This window comes from Henckelia pumila, chromosome 2 (genome assembly GCF_033568475.1).
Source record: "Henckelia pumila isolate YLH828 chromosome 2, ASM3356847v2, whole genome shotgun sequence".
In the NCBI taxonomy this organism is placed as follows: Eukaryota; Viridiplantae; Streptophyta; class Magnoliopsida; order Lamiales; family Gesneriaceae; genus Henckelia; species Henckelia pumila.
Window position 1 is genome coordinate 176,876,250 of NC_133121.1, and position 17,426 is coordinate 176,893,675.

Below are 17,426 nucleotides of genomic sequence, written 5' to 3' on the forward strand. Positions count from 1 at the left end.
AAATTTTAAAAGTCCAAATAAAATTATTTGGGAGTCCAAATAATTTTATTTCAATTTATTAGTCTCAAAAACACATAATTTTGTAAAATACTTAAAAAAATAAAATACTCGAGCCCGGCCCACCAAACTCGGACCCGAACTCACTAACCCGACCCACTACCTAGCCGACCCGACCCGGACCACCCAGACCCGACCCGGACCCCTAGACTAGCCCAACCCGATCCCCCCTCTCCCACAGCCTCTCGGCCGTGAGCAGCAGGCCCTCTTGGCCTGCTGCCGGCCGGCTCCGGCCGCCCCTGGTCGGAGCGCCGCCGCCCGGACGTAGCCCACGTCCGGGCGGACCTAACCCATGCCTATCCCCAGCCCCATGCACGACTGCACGACGAACCCGAAGCCTCTGAACCCGTAACCCTTACCTGCGTCAACCCTAGCCGCCGACTGCACTAGCTCAAAACTTGGGCTCGTTTGGCTCGAACCACTCGAGCCACTCGAGCCCAAACCACCCTACCTCAACCTAGGAATCCCTGACCAGCACCCTAGCCGTCCGTAACCATGAAAACATGTGTATGTCCATGAACGAAAACAAAACAAGGCGCCATGAATGTGCAACCGAGAGGAAACCATATTTTCTGTAATTTCTTAAAGAATTTAGTACATACACCATACGCCTACAATAATTACTGAGATGGTACGAAAATTCAAGAAAGAAATCATGCCTTTCACCGTAGACGACGAGAAACGCGAGCGTGAGACGGTTCCGGGACGACGGGACGCAAATACGGGACGCTTGGAGCTTCACGATCCTTGGCTATGGCTTCCTGGGTTTGCTGGGGTCGAGAGGATGAAGAAAGTCAGTGGGGGTGACGGCTGAAGTTTGAGAGTGACGTGAGGTTTGGGTGGGGTTGGGTAGATTTAGGTTTCAATAATTAAGGAAATAGGTTTTTAAGTTAATAAATAGAATAATATAAAATTTAAACATTCTAATAAAAATTAAATCAGAAACTTTAAATTAAAATTTATAAAATCCCGAAATTAAGAATTAGGGGAATTTTAAAGATAATTAAAAATCATTATTTTGGCTAATTTTGGATAAAAATGACCCCTAAAATTAAATAAAATTAAATACTTAAAATTTTGAGATAATAAAACTTAAAATAATATTTTAAGGCTCTAAAAAGGCTCATAAAATAATTTGGGTGGAAAGTTGTCATCTCGTCCGTCCACGGTCCCGTCTACGCGATTAAATAATAAAAATACCAAAAATCATAAAAATCACTATTTATGGGTTAAATGCTTAAAAAATAAATTAAATCATGCATAAATAATTCACATAATTATTTAACCCATAAATCATAAATTTAAATAATTAAAAATCCTAATTATGCAGGCGGATTTACGAAATTAAAATACCGGGTGTTACACAAAAGACTCTAAGTCCACAAGTGGATATGTGTTCACCATCGGTGGAGGAGCTGTGTCATGGAAATCCTCTAAACAAACGTGTATAGCTCGTTCAACTATGGAATCGGAATTCATAGCTCTAGACAAAGCGGGAGAAGAAGCGGAATGGCTTCGTAATTTCCTAGAGGATATTCCGTGTTGGATGAAACCAGTGCCAGCAATTATGATACATTGCGATAGTCAAGCGGCTATTGGTAGGGCACAAAGTAGTATGTATAATGGTAAGTCAAGACACATACGTCGAAGACATAATACCATTAGGCAGTTGATCTCAAATGGAGTTATCGCAGTTGATTATGTAAAATCAAAAGATAACTTAGCCGATCCGTTGACAAAAGGTTTAGGACGAGATCAAGTTAACTGCTTATCAAGAGGAATGGGATTAAAACCTACAAAATTAAAGAATATTCATAGCGCAAACCCAACCTTGTAGATTGGAGATCCCAAGATCTTGGTTCAATGGGACAATTAAGTTATGAACGTTCACGTGCACTCAGAACTTTGTTCTATTCTCATTCCTAGGATAAAAGTGCAACCTGTGCAAGTAGTGAGGTTAAGTTTTAACAAAACTTTTAATAATTCCTATATTTCTTTATGAAATAGGGTATGACAGGATACTCATATACTAGGAGGTCACCTATTTAAGTGTGAAGACGGGCCGCTTCAACGAAACACTTAAGAATCCAAGATGTTGTCCAGGGCCAAAATGGACAAAACCATGAGAACAAATAAAGTGTGAGAAAAATTATTGTGTGAATACTGTTGTCTTGGTTTACATCAACGGCTGAATAGTTCAAGACATCACGTTCACTAGGCAGCCTAGTAAATCCGATAGTATTTCACTAAGGAAGGTTCAAAGCCGCAAGCTACCTCTCCCCATGCAATAATTTTTCGTAAGAAACTCTGTTTTAGCATCTGCATACATATTCGCATAAATCACATTCATGTGGGGGATTGTTGGAAAATGTGTTGGAAAGTGGTGAATGAGATAAATGCTCATTGTCCCACATTGGTAAAATAAGGAAAAGGATGACAATATATAATGCCCAAGTTTGAACAATGGGTTGGGGTCCCAAGGGATACCCATGTTTGTTAAAGGGAGCGGACCTAGTCTAGGCTAGGTTCGAACCATTAGCCACACACGCGCGCGCGCCGCCGCCGCCGTCCGTCCGACCGACCGGCCGACCGGCGCGGCTCGGCACGGTCACGGGCTTGGGCTTGGGCTTGGCTTGGCACATGTTTAAATTTTTTAGACAAATAAATTAAATATTTATTTTGCATGTCAGAACAGTGCACAGTGCATGCAGAAACAGTGTGTCCTTTCATCCGAATCAGTGCATCTTTCCTTGTGAACGGACGTGACTTTTGGGCTCGAACCAGTGCATCTCTTCAGACCGAACCATTGCAACTTTTCGGTCATGCATGCATCGAAGGGATGCAACCGTCCGAGGCAGCCATCCAACATCTATAAATAGATGACCCCTGCATTCATTCCAACTCGCTCATTCAGTTCTTCTCTTCTCTCTTGCATACTCATATATCGAGTCTGAGTTTTCTTAAAGCACTTATGTTCGAAGTTCTTTGAGTCTGCAGTGCTGCTACTCAAAGTTGGAAAGCGTTCTATCTTGGGAGACTTTTTGCACAATCCCATTAGCACCTAGGCGGGGCAAAATTTGTCTTAAAGAAAAAGAGTTCAACTCTTGGCTCGCTTTTAATTGTGTGGTGGAAATTGTGCTTACAAGAACGACAGCCAGAAATGAGCCAAACCCTAAAATCTTTAAGTTTAAGCGAGAGAGATTACTGAACTATAACACGAAACTAAAAAAAACATACCTCGTCTTCAATTTTGATGTCCAGAAGAGCAAAGATACTGCATAAAACCGAAATCCTAGCTGGGAGCAGAGGCGGAGCAAGCCAAAACAGGGCAGCCCCCTGCCTCGAAGGAATCCATTGAAACATGAAAAGTGTGGAGAGAGAAAAAAAAGGAGAAGAGTGTGCGATTTTCTTGGAGGAGTGGTCGGTTGGTGAGGATGAGAGACGGCGGCGTAAGGAAGGGAGCGGAAGAGAGAAAGGAGGCGAAGAAAAATCGAAACAAGAAGCTGGGTGGAAGGGGCGAGAGATTGAGGTTGGGCTAGGGCTTGTGCAGGTAAATTTGTACATATATATATAATATAATATAATATAATATAATATATTATATGTCTTTAAAAAAAACGACAACAGTTTAAGAAAAGTGTTGTCTTAAACTACATAAAATAATATAAAAAGACAACGGTTAAAAACAACCGTTGTCGTAGAACCCCAAAAACCCGCTAACAGACAACGGTTAATAAAAACCGTTGTCGTAGGCCATAAAAAACACGCTCATAGACAACGGTTTTAAAATACCGTTGTCTTTGACACATATACGACAACGGTTTTTAAAATACCGTTGTTTTTGTTCATTAAAAAAGGGCCAACTACAACGGTTTTAGTAAAAATCATTGTTAAAGACCAAACGACAACGGTTTTTCAAAGAAACCGTTGTCATTCAAGTGTTGTTGATACCATAATTTGGTGTAGTGAACTTATCCCAATTAATTTCATCTTATTTTCGTCATATTATTTATCTATTTATTAATTAATAATTTTACATCAATTAAATCAAATAAATTATAATCTATCCATCAAATCAAATATTAACTATTTTTTTATTTTTAATTTACATTATATTACTTATCTATGGATTACTTATCATATCACTCAAACCAACGGTGTCATTATCCTTATAATTACGAAACGATAAAGATAACAGTACTTGAGCTATATATTGCTTGTTTTAGTAAAACAACATGCACTAAATCCTATAGTATTTAGGGTCATATGTTCGATTAATGCATCTATGAGAACAAATTAATTATTATTCAGTCGTGAGTGTGCTTGACTTATGAAATACTATATTAATTTTTGAAGAATCGAGAACTTATTGAATCTCTCGTAAGTCCTTATATTAATTTTTTAAAAAAACAAAAACAAAAAAGATATTATTTTATCTGTTCCATTGCCTGTGATTTAATTAATTAATTCCACCAAAGATATTCTGTAAAGATCAAAAAATTTACATGCATGCAATTTCAAAAGCAATTACACCAAGAGTTATGTAAGATTAATTATCTCAATTAATCTTGGCATTAACTCAAGAAGTTGGAAAGCCAAAGGACAAACCATGAAACTCCCATCATCAATTATCATTATGGACATGATTAAGGACTTTTATGACCATTAAGAGTGTCCTTTCACCTTCTACTAAACCTCACCTATAAATAGAGCTCAAGGTTGAAGGAATTAGATACACCAAACCCAAGCTTTGCTCTCTCCATATCTCACAAAATTTAGTATCTATAGTGGTCGAGACTCTGCCTAATTTTCGAATCTGGAGTAGCTTGTGTTCAAAGCAAGTAGTCGAGCAAGAGTGCTGTTGAAAGTCCTGATCGAGGTGTCATCCAATTTCGAGTTAGAGTTCTGACCAAAGATCCAATATACTTCAATTTTTGTGGGAATCAGGTAAGTGGGTTTTTGTTTCTTTAAGCCATCTTTGTTTCAATTCGATGGAAATCATTGAGTCTTGTTTCTATTGGACTCTTTTTGTTAATTTTGATTCTCTAAGCATTATTCTAAGAAACCATCGAAATCTTTGTTTGGGCTTATTCTTGTTTGAAATCACCAAGTATCCGTTTCAAGTTTTGATCGTACACTGTTTGTTTATGTCCTTTGATTCCGTATATGTTTCGTTCCACATGAATCCTTTGTTATGCTTCATTTTGATGTACCTTATGATTCGTTATGCATTCCTTTGCTAAGCCTTTGTTCAGATCCATTCTGTCCTTTTCGTTCCAATTGATACCCATGTGATATGTTCGTTTGTGATGATTCTGATTTGAATAATGGCGCATTGGAAAAAGCCTGTGAGGGAAAAGGCCCCAGAGGGAGCCCATGCGTGGGAAAAGGCCCCAGAGGGAGCCCAAAACCAGTAAAAGCCCATGGTCATTATGATAAGATATGAATAAATATATTTTTAAAAGAATGATGTTCCTGTTTTGAAAACTCGATCGTACATTCCTCGTTTCATGTCCTTTGATTTCGTTTCATGTTTCTTTCTGTACGATTCCTCTGTTATGCAATGAGATCTTGAAATGCACTGTTAGGATTCAAATTAAGAAATGGTAAGGAAATTCCGAAAACATGATATGATAAGGCCCTGATGCGGTGGGTTATAATAACCGTTTAAGGCCTCGTCCCCTTAGAGGAGTAACAATTAGGGACTGATCAGTAGCCATGATTAACGAGATGAATAACAGTGCCATGTATAAGTTATGATTCGGTTATGATATGTCTTGATTCTTTGTTTCGTATTCTGTTTGTCTCCTGTCTTGACTCCTATTGAATTCGTATCATGTATATATATTCGATATTTGTGTGTACGATTGGCCCCCACTTGCTGAGTGTTTCCCAAAACACTCACCCATTTACTCTCTCTCCCCAGATAAGAATGAAGATGAGTTAGATGACAAAGAACAGATTATGTTATGGGGTTGGTGATGACGGATCAGTTCAAGTTGAAGAAATATTTTTTTTACTTTAAATTTTCAATTTCGCTTCCGCATTGTCGCACTTGTGTTTTTCTATGTAAAAACAGTTATAGTTTATGAAACAGACTGGTTTTTGGCAAGATTTGTACTACGAGGCTTGTTGTTTCAATGTTAAATTGTTAAACAACGCCGATGTCAACTAGGCCCGGTTCCGGGGCGTGACATATTCCAAATTCACAATAAATCCACAGTTTTATTTCAGAAGATAGAAGCTCACGTCCGTGTCTGTCGATTACATTACAACCAGCAAACACCTTTATTATTACACGTTATATTTTGAAAATACAAAACTATCCCAACAAAAGATTTTAACGATTGTTTATTTATTTATTATTAAAGACGATCATATACATAAAGAGAGAAGAGAGAAGCGCACTGCTTCCATCTCCTTGCTTCGAACCATTGCCATTTGTTCTGGATCAGCAGGCCGCCTTAAACATAAACGTAGAAGAAAAGAAATAATGTTCCAGAGCAAGCCGCCTGATTCCGTCGTCTTCAACGTAAATCCCGACGTCGGAGCAGTCCTTGGGGCAGAAAAAAAACCTGTAGTCACCGAGCGACGAGTTTTTCCGAATCTGGAACCGGTTGTTAACGGTAGACTCGTCCCCATCACTCTCCCCGGCCACGACGAAGTGGTTCTCGGCCGCTTCGTCGTACCCGACGACTTTCCATTCGGCCGGAGAAAACAACATGCCGGGAGCAAAGCTGATGGTCAGGTCAGTGGACTCACGGACCACCTCTCCCAGGTCGGTTCCGCCGTTGTCGAAGACTACCGGCAGCCCTTGTCCGAAGACCAGTTGGGCTACGGCGGAGGTGATGTTTTTGTTGGGTAAAGGGTATAAACTGAGGCCGCCGCCGGGCCGGAAAGTCGAAAGTACGTAGTAGTTGGTTCCTGTCTTAAGCTCGTTTCCGTCCACGTCCAGCACCGGATCAGGTGAGACTCCATCGTTAGCTTCTGCACTGAACAAATTATGAGAAATAATATTGAGGATGAAAAGCAGGAGAGTGAGGAAGGAGATGAGATTCTTCATGATATATATGTGTGTAGTTATTTGGTAAAGTTAATTGTGTGGTGCGATGCGAAATGGATTGGTGGTGGTGTCCATTTATAGATTCCAACAATCTCACATGTTCTTGTAATAACAATGACAATAAGCTTCAGTTTGGCACGAGTGATATGATAAATAATATATAGATAAGTAATGAAATTTAATAAAAAATAAATAAAAAAAATAGTGAATATTTAATTTGATTTGACTGATAGATTATAGTTTATTTGATTTGATTGATTAAATTTTATATTAAAATGGTAAATTACCATATTATCCTTTTAATAATAAAAAAAATATGAATAATATTATTTATAAAGGGTAATATAGTAATTTTAATTAAATGATTTGATTGATGTAAGATAAATAATTAATGATTTGATTGATGTAAAATTATAATTAATAGATGGATAAATAATAAGATGAAAAGAACGTGTGATTAGACAGAATAATTTTATACATAGATTATTAATAATGGTACAACAATGACAATAATTAATAGGCAAACACTTGTATGCAACCGTTGCACGGGTCATATTCGTGTGACGGGTCTCTTATATGGGTTATCCATTAAAAAGTATTACATTTTATGTCAAAAGTATTACTTATTATTATAAATATGGATAGGGTTGACCCGTCTCACGAATGAGACCGTTGCACAGGAGTGTTACTCTAATTAATAATTGTTGTGAAAAAGTAAAAATTTATGATAAAAAGTAAAAACTCCAAAACTCAAAATATATCAAACTCTACACTTCACAAATTTTTCTCTCAATTTAATTGTGTTTTTTCACACAAATGGAGAGACCTAGTTATAGATCTCATTTGAAGATTAATCCAAATATTAATACATCATCATCTACATCATCACACACTAATTTTCAAAATTTTACAACTCTTATTTTCAACATTCAACTCTAATATAATAATAATATATTTTCAACACTCCCCTTGTGATGATGATCGTCATATGATGATTGTCTTTATTACGTATTTTATGATGCCTCGTTAAAAACCTTACTAGGAAAAACCCTTGGGATAATTACCATAGTAAGGAAAAAAGAGTGCAGCCACGTAAACTCCCCCTCATGTTAACACGATCGATTCTTCACATATGTCGTAGATTGCGCATCCCAATGTTATATATATGCTTTCTGAATATTTTCGTATGAAGCATCTTTGTGAAGAGATCTGATGAGTTCTCACTTGATTGAATGTAACATATATAAATATATTTATTTTTCTCAAGCTCTTGAGTGTAGGCAAATAACTTTGGGGGGATATGTTTGGTTCTGTCACTTTTGATTTATCCTTCTTTCATTTGAGCAATACATGCAACATTATCTTCATATAGTATCATAGGCTTCTTGTATACTGACAATCCACACGATGTTTGGATATATTTGGTCATTGACTTTAACTATACACATTCACGACTTGCTTCATGTAATGCAATAATCTCGACGTGATTTGATGAAGTTGTTACGAGTGTTTGTTTCTGTGAACGCCAAGAAATTGCAGTGCCTCCACGATTAAATACATATCCGGTTTGAGAACGTGCCTTATGTGGATCAGATAAATATCCAGCATCAGCATAACCAATGATACTTTGATTGGTGTCTTTTGAGTACAAAAGTCTCAAATCTATCATTCCTCGTAGATAACGGAATATATGTTTAATTCCGTTCCAGTGCCTCTTTGTTGGATATGAGCTGAATCTTGCCAATAAATTTACAGCAAAAGATATATTAGTTCTAGTACAATTTGCAAGATACATAAGGGCATCAATGACATTTAGATATGATACTTCTGGACCAAGAATAACTTCATCATCTTCACATGGACGAAATGGATCCTTTTCTATGTTTAATGATCTTACAATCATTGGAGTACTTAATGGATTTGATTTATTCATATTAAAACGTTTAAGGACATTTTCTGTATAATTTGTCTGGTGAACAAAAAATCCACATTTTTTTGTTCGATTCGCAAACCCATACAATACTTGGTTTTTCCAAGATCCTTTATTTCGAATTCTTCCTTCAAGTACATCATAACTTCTTGAATTTTCTTATTCGTTCCAATGATGTTTGAATCATGAACATATACAACAATAATTACACATCCGGATGTTGTTTTCTTGATGAAAACACAAGGGCATATTGGATCATTTATATATCCATTTTTCATCAAGTGCTTACTTAGCCGATTATACCACATTCGGTCGGATTTCTTCAACCCATATAATGATCTTTTCAATTTAACAGAATAAAATTCTCTGGATTTTGAACTTTGTGCTTCAGGCATCTTAAATCCTTCAGGGATTTTCATGTATATATCACTATCAAGTGATCCGTATAAGTAAGCTGTAACAACATGCATAAGACACATTTTCAAATTTTCAGACACTAATCAAATGTCGAAACGTTATTGCATCCATAACAGGAGAATACGTTTCTTCATAATCAATTCCAGGCCTTTGAGAAAAACCTTGTGCAACTAGTCTAGCTTTATATCTTACTATTTCATTTTTCTCATTTCGCTTTTGAATAAAAACACATTTGTATCCAACAGGTTTTACACCTTCAGGTGTGAGGACTATAGGTCCAAAAACATTACGTTTATTTAGCGAATCCAATTCAACCTAAATGGCATCTTTTCATTTTTTCCAATCATGCCGAGTTTTACATTCACCAAAATATTTTGGTTCATGATCTTCATTCTCATTTATGATGTCACATGTCACATTATAAGAAAATATCTCATCAATATCTTCTATATCTTTTAGGTTCCATATTTTTCCAGTATTAATATAATTGATAAATATTTCATGATTCTCGTCAGTTTGTGGTTCTGACAGAACAGTTTCATCATCAGGTGCTTCTTCTAGAACACCATTTTCTATTTTGTCATCATCGTGTTTCTCTATTCATTTTCTTTTTCGAGGATTTTTATCCTTGGTACCGACTGGCCTTCCGCGCTTCAGGCGTTTTATGACATCATGAGTGTCTTTAATTTGTTTCTTTGGCATTTTAATTCGAGCAGGGGCATTTAGAATAGGTATATATGATTTTGTTACCCCTTTTGTGTCTGCAAATGCATCTGGCATTTGATTTGCTATTCTTTGAAAATGCACAATTTGTTGTACATTTTTTTCATATTTTTTGGTTCTTTGATCCAAATATAACAATGATGGTACATACCATGTGATTTTTTTTCGATGTGTTTCTTTTCTCCCCCTAACATTGGGAAGATTTATTCATTAAAATGACAATCAGCAAAACGTGTTGTAAATACATCGCCTGTCTGAGACTCAATATATCAAATGATTGATGGGCTATCATAACCAATATAAATATCGATATTTCTTTGAGGACCCATTTTTGATCATTGAGGTGGTGCAATAGGCACATACATCATACATTCAAAAATTCTCAGATGAGAAATGTCTGGTTCTTTATCTAATGCAAGCTGCAATGGAGAGTATTTATGATATGCACTTGGCCTGATGCGAATCAATGCATCAGCATGTAAAATTGCATGTCTCCACATAGAAATAGGAGTGGGCACGGGTCGAGTTTTTTGGGTTTCGGGTTATTCGGGTCGGGTAGTGTTTTGCACTACCCGAAACCGAACCGATCACCTTGGGTACCCAACTAGGTCGGGTTCTGTTTCGGGTTACATGTTTTAAAAAAAATGGCAGAAATGGATACGAACTACATATAATTGTAATAATAAAGAAATTCAAAAGCTGATCAAAATATTCTTGTCCAATGTCCGCAATAACAAAATAAACAAGGAAAATCATTATTCGTCAAAGTTCCAAGATAAAACATAACATATATAATAAATCAACATCCGGCATTTGGTCGAAACTCGAAATCAACCGTGAGTCCGCAACAATTCTTTAAACAAGCATGTGAGTATCAGCAAGTCAACAACCCAAACTGCAATTCAAATTTAAATAAATAAGATAATGAAATTACCATCAAGAAAGACTGTAAAAATTTAACATCATTCAAATACCTAGTCAATGTCTTTTCATTTATAAGGTTAGTAGCACAGTATTCCTCGAAATCAACCTTTCTACACACAATCAAGAAATTGATATTTGATAATACAATTGAACTTAGCAACAAAAAGTCACAATTGAACTTACAATTGTCTGATACAATGGAGTTTATATTTTATTTATCTAATTCCAATAAAAGGCTAGAATATCTATACTAATACAATAAAGTATAAATAATCAAATCTAAATGTGACAAAAATGAATTAAATGAATGTGAGTCAACATATATTTTCGAGCAGGCTTTGCTTTGGTACCTCAGTAAAGCTTGGAAACTTGAATTAAAGGCTCGAAATCAATCTTAAAATCATCCCAGCTCAAAGATAAAGTAAGCTAGAAACTGAACAGTGGCTTGAATTAAAGGCTGGAATTTACCTCTTGTTTTTCACTTGTAGTCTTGAATCGGTAGTCTTGAATTAGTCATGATCAAACATCAATAATAGATGAATCAACACCCATCTTCATCAACTCTAAAAAATAATTAAGAGAGTAAAATGTTAGTAAATCAAAATACTGAGATATAGAGTAGATTAAATTAAAATTAAATACCTTTGTCAATTGTTTCAACATCATACAAATCCTCTTCCACATTAATTGGTTTTGAATCATCGAAACCAGTCTTGAGCACAAATGAGAGATTGAACTATCTTGGCTGATAAAGAGCTCCTAAATGCATAAAGTACATGCCCTCCTGTGCTAAATGCAGCCTCTGAAGCAACGGTAGAAACTGGAACTGCCAATATATCTCGAGCCATTTGAGACATAATTGGAAACCTAGGGCTATTCTCTTTCCACCATTTCAGTATATCAAAGTTCTTTCTATCCTCCTCAACATCTTCAGTCAAATACTTTTCCTACTCAGATTTTACTACTTCACCTTTCCCTCCACTCTTATACTTCTTGAACTCTTGCTTCAATGACATTCCAATAACCATTTCTGACTCATCATCTGCCTCAGTCGAGAGTTTATTAGACATATGTTTGGAGCCATGTTTGGAACCACTTGATGAAGAACACAAACTTTCAAAAGTTTGTGGATGCTTATTGGAATACCTCAGATTATAATCATTAAACAACTCATTAAGTCCATCTCTTAGTTGATCTTTCATAATATCATTTCTCCCATCACGACCATATATTCTATCAAAAGAAAATTCGATGAACTCCAACTTATGACGCGGATCAAGTATCACAGTATAATATAAAATCATATTCATTTTCTCAACTGATCCCCAATACTTATCATACTTTTCTTTCATTTTTCTTTCCATCAAATTCAATTCAAAGTCAGCACTATCCAACCATTGCTTCAGAAGCATGTCAACCTCACTAATTTCATGAAACATAATGTTTGATGTGACATACAAAGAACCTGAAATACGCAGGGTAAGTTTATACAAATGCTTCAAAAATTTCAGCAAAAGCTTGCACCTATCCCAATCATGCTCATTTGGAACCCCTTCATATGGTTTCTTTGAAAGATCAATTCGAAAAGCAAGATCGGCATCATCATATGCATCAAAGGCCCTTTTTAAGAGTTGTTGTTGAATCCAACATTAGGTATGTTGAGTTCCATCTAGTAGGCACATCAAGAGTCAACAACTTATGTGTTTTTAATTTTTCAAGCTCAACACACTCTTGATATCTTTTGTACCTAGCCGGAGAACTTCGTATATACCTAACAGCTCCTCTAACACGAGAAATAGCTAAATGCTCATCATTTCCTTTCAATCCATCCTGCACAACAAGATTAATGATATGTGCAATACATCTTACATGAACATATTTCCCACCCATAATATTGTTTTCCCAATAATCAAACCTCTTTTTCAAATAACTAATTGCCCCATCATTTGAAGATGCATTGTCCACGGTGATTGAAATTTTTTTACCAATACCCCAATCAAGTAGACTTCTCTCAATACCTTTTCCAATTTATTCACCTTTATGACCAGATATTGGACAAAAAATCAAAATCCTCTTATGCAAGTTCCAGTTTTCATCAATAAAATGAGCAGTAAGACACATGTAGTTTACCTTCTGAATAGATGTCGAAGTATATGTGGTAATGCACATCCTTTGACAATTCTCTTTTATGAATTGTTTTAATTTGGACTTCTCATTCAAATATGACTTGTAAATTTATCTTGTTATTGTCCTTCGTGATGGAATATCAAACATTGGACATGCAACAGACAAAAAATGTCTAAAACCAGGATTCTCAACAGTCTTAAATGAGAGTTCATCAACAATCAACATGTAACACAGTGCATCCCTAACATTTTCTTTCTCAAATCTCCAATTAACAAGAGGGGCTTATTTATCACCTTTTAGAATTGATTGAAATGCGAGTCTATTTTGATTTGTTTCAACCTCATGTGGTTTCATCTTGCATGATTCATAATGGTTTCTAAGAGGTCCGGTCCCATGCGTTTTTGGATTTGCTTTGATCTCTCTACCACAATACTTACATCTAACTTTTTGAATCTTTTCAGTTTCACAAAAAAATTTATCAAAATGATCCCACCATGGTGACCTAGATGCCACATTCCGAGAACATTTTTTAGAACCATGTAAATTTTCTTTGCTATCCTCATCATCCTTATCATCAATGTCCACACTAACCTCTTTGCATGAGTCATTTTGGGGTTGTACGTTTGGCGAAGAGAGACTTTCAGAATTTCCTCCAAGCTCCATGGTATTGATTATTATCTACATTCAAAAAATATTAATAAATCTATTAGAACTCAATAATATTATTGAACATAAAAAAAATTCAGTGGATACTGCTCGTGGATGTTTACTGCTCCTCCAAGCATTAAAACTCAAAAATATTATAGCATATAAAGATCACCGAATTGGTAGACTTTTTCCTTTTTATTTAGATTAACAAATCCATTTTTTTAAAGACGAAAATTCACTTTCTTTTTTAGCTCAATATGCAAATGCATGCAGCATAAAATCATGTCATATAAATCATGCAGTCACATAATACATAATACTCAGTCAGGATATCTCGAACAGTACTTTCGTACCTCAAATACTAGGCAAGCTCTACCGGCTTTAAGTCCACGCCTAAACTCCGCACTACACTGCGAAATGATACTAATATCATTATAGTGCTCTAAATTCTTTATCTAACCTATTGCATACTCCTAAATATTTTTAGGAAGCAAAAGCTATACCTGCGTCCGTCGTCAGCCCGTTGTTGTCACTTGTCTCAAAACTAGGCTACAGCTCCGCTACGATGCCTGGATCGCTATGCCACTTCCGGGTTCCCAATGGGACGCCTAGAATTCTCTAGATCTAAGCTAGAAGACTAAGGAATTGAGATAATAGAGGTGATTGGTGAGTCTAAAAATGAATCTCGGCACCCCAATTTATAGACAGAGAACGGAACGTCCGTTCCTCCATCGTTGTGTTCATTCACCATCGTTGCGTCCGTTCGACAAACGTTAATTACGTCCGTTGGTCACTTCATGTGCGTAAGCAATGAAGTATTCTTGCTGGCACGAACGTTGCGTCCGATCCTAGGACGTTGTGTCCATTCCACCTGACCTTCCGGACCATTTATGATCATTTTGGGTCTATTTCTGGACTCCGTTATCCATTAAGAGTTCCCTTAATCTTGTTTAACTTAAACTAACATGATTTATTGGATTGATTAACACTTAATCACTAATTTCGGGTACAGGCTACTACATCTCATGACCGGCTTCATGATTTCTTTGGATGAACCTCCTCCTTCTGCGTGTTTCTCTCTTCTGATATGCTTCCATAACTTGTTGGTGTTGTTGAAGTACCATTAACATCAGTTCTTCTACCGGATCATCATCTTGCTCATCCATTTGAACATGTACTTCTTCTTTGTTTGTCAATCTGGAACTTGAGCTAGAGTGTCTGTAGAATGAGACATGTTCGGAGAAAATATGTTGTTGTATATGTGTTTGTGAAAGGTATCTTAGTGAAATACAAATCTCTTAGCACAACATGTCTATAAATAAAGGATATCTTGCAACGACTAGTTTCCAACGGCTATTTTGCAACGACTAGTTTCTAACGGCTAGTTTGCAATGGATAGTTTAATACATTCATCAACTTTTTCAAATTGTATACTTTAATGTATATTTTTTATTTTTATATTATTTTAATAAAAAACCTCGAAAATTGATTATAGTAGATACCTAACGTGGCTTGCATTCTTATAGAATCCACATAACTTGAGCAATCCAACAAATCTAATAATTATACCAATTCCACCATATTTTCTTTCCTTTTTCGTTCTATCTTTCTTTTATCAAACTCATTTGGATTCAAAGATAAGATTATTTTCTTAGAACCATCAATTTACATATCTTTGAAAACTAGTAATTAACTCAATATGTTTTAAAAATAAAATTTTGTTTATTTCGAAAAAATTTTAAGTTGATTTTATTTTTCTTCATTTAGTTCAATCTAATAAGTCAAGTCGTTGGATAATTAGAAATTTAATATTACTAGTTTGTAAAGACTAGTTTTCAAAGTTGATAAAAATTTTAAATCACAGTAATTGGAACCACAATAATTAAACATTATAATTATTCGAAAAACAAATAATTAAAAATTACAATCACTCGAAATCACAATAATTAAAAATTACAATCACTCGAAAATATAGTAATTCTACATTACAGTCACTTGAAAATACAATAACTAAACAATACAATCACTCCAAAATGCAATAATTAAACAATACAATCAATCAAAATACGCAAACAATTTAGATATTCCACCTCGACCTGATATCCTTGCACATACATTCATGTATGATAAGTTGCTCAATACTCATTTGCGAGGTGTCTTTGTTCAAGATCTCGTACTCCTTCAACTTCAATCGACGATTCTTAGCTTCTGCATTGGACAAGGAAGATTTTGCCTTAATCTCCTCTACTTCAAGTTGTTTCTGTTTCAGATCGACTTCAGACTTCTTTACATTTGTGTACTCATTGAACTTTGAAAAAATATTGTCATAGTTTACTGTCAGATCCTCCATGGTCGATTTTACTTTGTCTTTTCCCTTTCTTTTTTGTTGCCTTCTGACCCATTGGACGAGCATGTTCGTCATCAAGATCTATGCTCACATTTTGGTTGGAGGATGTGTTGCTTGCTCCTGACTCGAAGGTCCTCGTCTTCTTTGTGGCCACAAAGTGATCATCGGATTGTGGAGTAAACATGGGACGATCCTTGACAATTCTCCACACATGCTCGAGGTTGAATGCAACACCATTGTTTTTCTCGCGATATTTTTCGTATGCAAACCTCAATATATCTTCGTCACTATGACCACTGTGATATAAGATGTAAATACTATTGTAATTTGCATTGAATCGATTTACCTTCTTCTGAATTGTATTGTGCCAACGAGATCGTATAACATTTTCACTTCTGTTTTTTGAACCTGGAGGACGATTTTCATTGTAATAGCCAGCAACACGTCCCCAAAAAGCATCCGCCTTCTGATCGTTTCCGATTATTGGATCATCGCTGATTGTGACAAAACTTCGTGCCAAGACCTCGTCTTCAACCTTTGTCCAAGTTGAACGCTTTTTCGTACCCTCAGCATTTGAAATGGGTTTTTCTACATTGAACACCTCGATTGGGGACTCACGATCGGATAGTTGAGTCTCCGGGACAAAAGTCGGAGTTGTAGGTTCATTCGGAATCGGAGCTAAAAAATGCACACCAGTTGTGTGTGGGGTACCATAGCCTTGCATAACCAGCGGCGTGAACTATGGATGACTGATGTTTTGCCAATACTCGGCTGGAAGCGGATGATGTACACCTCGGGGGGCATAATTCGGATGATTCATAAAATTTCCAAATCCTTGGAAATTTTGTGGAGGAAACTTCATATTTGGAAATTGATTTGGATATTGAATTGGTGGAATTTGTGGATTTTGGGAAGATAAATTTTCTTGCGGGTTTTATGTAGAATTCAACCAATTTGAAAACAATGCCCTCATATTTTCATCCACTCCGGATGTAAAATAATATTGTATTGAAGAGAAGGGAGAAAATGAAGAGGAGAATTATTGAAGAGTGTAGAGAGATTGAATGCATTTTTGTGTCAACATTGGTAAGTATTTATAGATGAGTATTCATACTAGTCATTATCTAGCCGTTACAATTTTTTTTAATTTAATTACAATTTAATAAAAATTAAATATTAAAAAAAATTGA

General features: G+C 35.9%; 2 protein-coding genes across 2 annotated transcripts; both read right to left on the reverse strand.

Annotated features, from left to right (window-relative positions):
* Positions 1 to 6,508: 6,508 nt before the first annotated feature.
* LOC140879018 (kunitz trypsin inhibitor 5-like) lies at positions 6,509 to 11,962 on the reverse strand. The gene is made up of 2 exons (XM_073282649.1): positions 11,823 to 11,962; positions 6,509 to 7,049 (listed from the first exon to the last, which is right to left on the reverse strand). The coding sequence occupies exons 1-2, from the start codon at positions 11,960 to 11,962 to the stop codon at positions 6,509 to 6,511; spliced, it is 681 nt and encodes a 226-aa protein (XP_073138750.1).
* A 4,251-nt stretch (positions 11,963 to 16,213) lies between these two features.
* LOC140879019 (glutathione S-transferase T3-like) lies at positions 16,214 to 16,960 on the reverse strand. The gene has a single exon (XM_073282650.1). The coding sequence runs from the start codon at positions 16,958 to 16,960 to the stop codon at positions 16,214 to 16,216; it is 747 nt and encodes a 248-aa protein (XP_073138751.1).
* Positions 16,961 to 17,426: the final 466 nt, after the last annotated feature.

Bases quoted from the DNA above. Each gene is read 5' to 3' on its own strand.
- LOC140879018 (XM_073282649.1), bottom strand. From the start codon at position 11,962: ATGGCTCGAGATATATTGGCAGTTCCAGTTTCTACCGTTGCTTCAGAG. The intron at 7,050-11,822 runs GTTTCGATGATT...TAATTTGTTCAG, and splicing joins CTCATTTGTGCTCAAGACTG to TGCAGAAGCTAACGATGGAG.
- LOC140879019 (XM_073282650.1), bottom strand. From the start codon at position 16,960: ATGCAAGGCTATGGTACCCCACACACAACTGGTGTGCATTTTTTAGCT.